Source organism: Copadichromis virginalis, linkage group LG2 (genome assembly GCF_057382275.1).
Source record: "Copadichromis virginalis isolate Kocher_CV1m ecotype Utaka linkage group LG2, C_Virginalis_male_GT1.1, whole genome shotgun sequence".
NCBI classification, from domain to species: Eukaryota; Metazoa; Chordata; class Actinopteri; order Cichliformes; family Cichlidae; genus Copadichromis; species Copadichromis virginalis.
In genome coordinates this window covers 3358955-3365794 of record NC_140619.1, presented here as the reverse complement: position 1 = coordinate 3365794, position 6840 = coordinate 3358955, and the positions used below count along the sequence as shown (strand labels likewise).

Below are 6840 nucleotides of genomic sequence, written 5' to 3'. Positions count from 1 at the left end.
GGAATTCTGGAGGGAGGGGAGTGGGGGTGAGTGATTGAGGGGGTGGGGGAGTGGAGTGTTTCAGTTTGCCATCTTAGGGAGAAATCAACACATGTCCTTTGTATGTCCTTTGTTGCTGACATTTATTGATGAAAACAGTACAAAAAACCAACCATTTGTACACATATTTACAAATAATGATAAAAAGTGAGTGAGTACATTTCAACATTTTCAGCAATCACTCACAATCCTGGCACTGCCACGGTATCTGTCGTCTGCATTTACCACATGTGTACCTGTAGCAGTGAACACATCGCACAGTGGCCTGATTTTTTTTGCATCTGTGTTTGACCTGACACGTGGCCCTTTTTCCAGGGCTCGGTGTGGAGGGTTGTGTCCGAAGCAACTGATCTTTTCTTGCCTTCTTCGCAGCTACATGAGAGTGAGCCAACTCCCTTGCAAGCTCCACCAGGAAGTCCACCCGTCTTTCCTTCGTCCCGGTGCATGCTTGATACAGCACATGTGCATTCAGTGCTGCCATGTCAATCATGTTATAAAACACGGCGACTGGCCAGCGCCGTGTTCCTCTGCGGACAGTGTACTCCCGAACCATCTGGTCCATCACATCCACGCCACACTTTGTTTTCTTGTAAAGGGTGACAGTGTTTGGCTTCCTTTTGGTAGTGTTATCAGTCTGAACCACGCTGTGCATGCTGCTAAGAATATAGACTGTCTTCTTCCGTTTGGCCGCATACGCCGTCAGCGTGGCAGCAGAGGTTGAAAACACCTAAGAAATAAGATAAATTGTTATTTCCATAGCACTTTTACACACAATGAAACACATAAACATAGAACCACAAAAGACCTGCAACATACCTGAGTGGTGAATTCATTGCGATCTGTCTGTCTAGTGGATTGAGGAATTTCCCTGCGAATCTTGTTGACTGTGCCGAGGATGGTGGTTTTCCGTCCAAGAAGTTTTTGCGCAAGTGAAAGCGATGTGAAGAAATTGTCTGTGGTAACATTTCTGCCCTGAGACAGCGAAAGATGGCACAGTGTGGCGTGAAGAACATGTGGGGACCTGTCTCCCTTTCACCCCAATAGAACCGTACGCTGCAGATGGAGAGCCAACGGCTAAGGCCAGGAGAAGTATCTCGAGTCGCCTTCAGAGCTTCCTGTGTTTCATCACTCTTGACATGCTTCATAGCATTCAAGAATGGACTATTCAACATGCACAGCAAACGGAGCATGTTCATTGGTTCATGGACCTCCCTGAACTAATGGCATTTATCTTGGCAAGGACCCCAATCGTCCCACTGGGGAGAGACTTTCTGAAAATGTAGTAATGAGGCTGATGGAACCATTCCTAGACAAGGGCAGAAATGTTACCACGGACAATTTCTTCACATCGCTTTCACTTGCGCAAAAACTTCTTGGATGGAAAACCACCATCCTCGGCACAGTCAACAAGATTCGCAGGGAAATTCCTCAATCCACTAGACAGACAGATCGCAATGAATTCACCACTCAGGTATGCCACTCCACACCGAGCCCTGGAAAAAGGGCCACGTGTCAGGTCAAACACAGATGCAAAAAAAATCAGGCCACTGTGCGATGTATTCACTGCTACAGGTACACATGTGGTAAATGCAGACGACAGACACCGTGGCAGTGCCAGGATTGTGAGTGATTGCTGAAAATGTTGAAATGTACTCACTCACTTTTTATCATTATTTGTAAATATGTGTACAAATGGTTGGTTTTTTGTACTGTTTTCATCAATAAATGTCAGCAACAAAGGACATACAAAGGACATGTGTTGATTTCTCCCTAAGATGGCAAACTGAAACACTCCACTCCCCCACCCCCTCAATCACTCACCCCCACTCCCCTCCCTCCAGAATTCCTAGGTAACGACCTAATATACATATGAATGACTAGCCAATTTAGCTTCCACTTCCAGCATTTGACTGCTCTCCGGCTTTTAAAGGTAGAACGGTAGAAGCCTGGAAATCCCAGTGTTAAAAGGAGATGGGGGTCAGGGTGTCAGCACCCTTGGCTACTGTACCAGTGTTTTTCCATTGTGGGGGTGTTTACTATAGGGGGAGGATACCAGAGACTAAAACTGTAGCTGTTGTGTTGAATTCTTGAGATCAGCCTTTAGAATAGGACTGCAAAGGACTGCAGTGTGCTGATCTCCAGATGTATCTGTAAGGAAAAATGGGTAACAAAAGGATTGTGTGAAACTTGGAAACATCTCTGCATGATCTCTACCAACACGAAAGGATCGGAGAGAGCGGCGTTGTCTCCCACAGTTGTAAGATTCAGACATTTTAAATGAGAATAAGAAAGAAAAGTATTTCTTTGTGCCCCCCTCCTCTCCCTGTTAATGCTCTACTTGGCCCCCTGGCAAAACTTTGCTAGACCCGCCCCTGCACAGTTACCAGCTGTCAGCTACATAAAAAAAAGGATGCTGGTGTTATTGGTCTCTCAGAAACAGTTCATAACTTCCCTTCACTCATGTCACCTATCATGTTTCTCCATCACCTGTTCAGCTCTGATGATCCAGTAAGGACATCTCCTGGTTTCATCTTCATGTTTCCCTCTCACCAGATAACCAACCTGACATCATGACCAGCAGCTTTACGGCTGTGGCTCCAACAAACATCAGCAGATCCTAGAAAGTAATATTAAATCAATTAAATAAATGATTTAATAAATAAATTAAATAAACAACTTATCAGGCTTTAACATGCTGCATGTATGTTTAGCGCAACATCCGCTGGTTTCCTCTTTCTGGCGCAAAGTGGGCGATAAACAAACAAGAGAGACGGGACCTGAGACAGAAAAGCCGATCATTGATCATTGATCAGTTTCATAACTGAAGTAGCAACAGGAGAGGGAGGGGGAGAGAGTGAGAGAAGAAGAAGCTGTGCAGCGGAGGACACAGATTAACTCCAGTTTTGTGTCTGTTTTTTTATTCTAGCTGAAGCACGGGACAAACTGCGTTCCTTTTCGCCTCAATACCATTTTCTTCTGTTTGAATGTGATGAGACTGCTTTCAGAGCCGTTGCCCAAACAAGGAGGAGAGTGTATCCGACCTCCTCGGCTGTAATTGTTCCAGCCCAGAGTCGATCATGACCAATTGGCCAATCGACCACCTGTCATTGTTTATACCGTTACAAAAAAACATAAAAACTAAAAGTCACCATCGCCCTTTGTGCCCGATACTCAGTCACAGTACTTCAAAAACACAATTACATTCCATTTCTGGGTTTAAAAAGTTCCCTGTCATTTTTTTTTTATTTAGCAAAATTCAATTCACTTTTATTTATATAGTGCCAAATTGCAACAATAGTTGTCTCAACGCACTTAAAAAAGAGTGAGAAAAGGACAAACAAAAGGTTGTTTTTACACCTGGCTGTGCAGACTGCCCTCCATGTGCTATACAGACTGAGTACTGGCCAATACATTTAGCTAACATGTCTGACTTCTGTTTGTTGTTATTTCATAAAATTGTTAAACAACACATCTGTGTTAATTGTAGCAGGTTTATATTGTAACAGATATTGTAACATTTAAGTAACCAGCAGGCTAACTGAAGCTGTCAAATAAGTGCAACATAGAGTAAACTCTTTTAAGTAGTGGAGGTAGTTCTTTAAGGAGGCAGCTGCCCGATCACACGAAACAAACAAAATACGCTTTAGGATTCAAACATCCTCGAACACTAGTGTGAGCACAATACATTCTAATGGTGCTTTTCCTGCTGTTGTTCTCTGCAGCGAGGAACAAGACTGTGACAGCTTCTGATTTAGAGACCTTCAGAAAACAAGGTGAATGCCTCAGGTTTCCCACGACACCCAAGTTTAACTACAACCCTAACAATGGTAAGCACCACATATCGTCTACATTGAAATAGAATATGAAATCAATCTGCTACATAACTTAAATGCAGTAGATTGCCCAGTGAGCAAGTTACTGATAGGTTCGTAGCATAAACCTATTGGCTGGAACGTTCAAGACAATTCTACTACACAGCAAAAGCAAGACACAAGTAGTCAAAGTTCTTTGTGTTACTCATGCATGAGGGAGAGGACTGGACGATAGTGATGGGTCGTTCGCGAATGAAATGGCTCTTAGAGCCGGCTCCTTGACGTGAACGACGCGAGCCGTCACGTGGGGTTTTTTTTTTCTTTCTCTCACCCTCTCTCGCACTTTTTTTCCGCTTCACTCTGCACGCGAGCCTTTTGCTTTACGCTGGGCAGAGGGGGGGAGGGTATGGAGCGGTAGTTACACACAGGAACAGAGCCAGAGGGAGAAAGAGAGAAAGAGAGCCAGGGACAACAACGTCACATTAGAAAGGTATAGTAATCATCCACAACTATTTTTGGTTGCAGATGATGAAGGATTCAGAAAGTTTATTCATGCAGGTCCATATGACAGAGAATATGCATGTTCTAGGCTAGGCACAGTGTTGAGCTTTTGTTATCATGTGGCTACACAAGCCAGCAAGTACCAACGACCGGATTTGGTGTGTGGTAGTAACAGGTAAATGAACTTTTTTTTAAATTATTTGAATATATATGAGTGCCTGTGTATAAATACACAAACAATACACACATGCTTTCAATTGTGTAATTTAAGTGATCTAGTAGCTCTGCTTTGGAAGTTCAGTTCATGCTAGAAATGTGTTTTGGAGTTTGTACGTGTTTTGTCTGTAGGGGCCACCGCATATATTTATATATAAACATATATAAATAAAACCACTTTTTTTACGTTAGTAATTCCTTTTGTGCATAATTTTATATTATTGTTAATAATAAATTAATTAAAGCAACAAAACAACCTGAAGAGCCGGTTCGGAGCCGAAAGAGCCGGCTCTTTTTAGTGAGCCGAACCGAAAGAGCCAGATCTCTAAAAAGAGCCGGAAATCCCATCACTACTGGACGAGCGCCGTTCCTTCGCTTGACCATAGGTTGCTCTCGTCTGCGCCCTCGTAACACTGCTCTTTTATTGAGGTTACATGAATGAACATATGAGTCTTACATAGGTATACATGTTTACATGTAGACAAAGAGTACCGTGTGTGTGTGTGTGTGTGTGTGTGTGTGTGTGTGTGTGTGTGTGTGTGTGTGTGTGTGTGTGTGTGTGTGTGTGTGTGTGTGTGTTGTGTGGTCAAGATGTGACCCCATAAATGAATTCCCTAATCCTGCTGGTCTGGAAGTCCAGCCGTTCATCTAAACAAAAGGCAGTTAGACTAAAACAGATATACTTGTGTTTGCTATACCATGAAACAAAAAAAGAAGGTACGACCTCTTCTCGTGACCCCAGGATGTGAGTGTGTTTGCCAGAACACTCTGGAAGGCACACAGAGTCTTTACAGACTGCTAAGGATCAAACCTCTATCAATATGCAATTGATTATAAAACTCTAAGCATATGAGTAAATATTTCTAAGCATAAATGACAACCTAATAATATAAACCTGACAGTTACCACACACTGAAAATGGTGTTGTAGAACAGGTTATCCCTGAACTTGTTTTAGCATTTCGGTTCATGAGTACAATAAAGCTTCAGAGGTGCTGGAAGATGGGGGTCTAATCATTTTTTGGCTGAAAGAAATCATCTCATACATCATGGACAATTTCTCAGTTGAGTGTGAGGAAGTAAAACTTAACATAAGGAGGTCTATAAAGAAAAGGCACAATACAATGTAAGCTTTGTTAGATTATTTGGTAGCTGTAACTCAGGAAGTACAGCATGTCATCTAATAGTTGGGAGGGTTTTTCTTTTTTTTTTTTGCTCTAATCAGTAGCCTATGCAATGTATCCTTGGTGAAGAAACTAAATGCTCTCCAAGACATGAGGGATGCATCCAGTGAGGGATATTGTATAATCACTAGAAGTCCCAGACTTTTCTAACCCTCTGTCAGCCAAGTGGAAGCGAACTTGGCTAGTCTTTTCGCATCAATTCATATGTATATTAGGTCGTTACCTGAGAATTCTGGAGGGGAGTGGGTGTGTGTGAATGATTGCTGATGTCTAACTGCCAACTGCCTCTTTGTGTGTGTGGGGGGGGGGGACGACTTCCTTTTGTGTTGAGGTGGATATAATCTCACTGCATTTAGCCTAATCCTTCATTGCCCTGAAGAATTCTGTGGTGTACGAACCTCCTCTCCAAGGAAAGAAAATGCAGCAGGCCTTGGAAATGATCCTGAGCGAAGTCAACCCTTGTGACTCGGATGGAGAAGACCTAGAACTTCAGCTGGATTCGGACTCGGAGCTGTCTGATCAGTCTTCAGGTTAGATTTCATTTCATATTATTTCCAATTTCATTTCAAACAAGTAAGTGAAAAATACTAAAAAAGCAGAGCAGGATTAGGGTTAGCTAGTAACCCTAACTCTAGTTGTATCTTTTTATTTAGGAAGACATTTCATATCATTTCCTATTTCATTTCAAACAAGTAAGTGGATGTAGTAAGTAAGATATTTCAGACATTATTCTGATACAGATGAGGAGATACTGGAATTATAATTAGTATCTATGCATGCATTTGTAATTTCGTTTGACCTTCCCATTGCTCACAGTTTGAATTTGTTCACACTGCAGATGAGGAGACTGCTTCTCCACCTAAAAAGAGAGCTTGTTTGGGGACTGAGACAGCAAAAGATGGCACAGTGTGGCGTGAAGAACAGGTGGGGACCCGTCTCCCTTTCACCCCAATAGAACCGTACGCTGCAGATGGAGAGCCAACGGCTAAGGCCAGGAGAAGTATCTCGAGTCGCCTTCAGAGCTTCCTGTGTTTCATCACTCTTGACATGCTTCGTAGCATTCAAGAATGGACTATTCAACATGCACAG

General features: G+C 42.7%; 1 protein-coding gene across 1 annotated transcript; it reads right to left on the bottom strand.

Annotated features, from left to right (window-relative positions):
- Nucleotides 1–217: 217 nt before the first annotated feature.
- LOC146716763 (uncharacterized) lies at nucleotides 218–5037 on the bottom strand. The gene is made up of 3 exons (XM_085434665.1): nucleotides 5026–5037; nucleotides 856–1011; nucleotides 218–766 (listed from the first exon to the last, which is right to left on the bottom strand). Exons 1-3 carry the CDS (start codon nucleotides 5035–5037, stop codon nucleotides 218–220), a joined length of 717 nt encoding a protein of 238 aa, XP_085290791.1.
- Between the last annotated feature and the right edge of the window lie 1803 nt (nucleotides 5038–6840).

Bases quoted from the DNA above. Each gene is read 5' to 3' on its own strand.
- LOC146716763 (XM_085434665.1), bottom strand. The intron at 767-855 runs GTATGTTGCAGG...CTTATTTCTTAG, and splicing joins GCAATGAATTCACCACTCAG to GTGTTTTCAACCTCTGCTGC.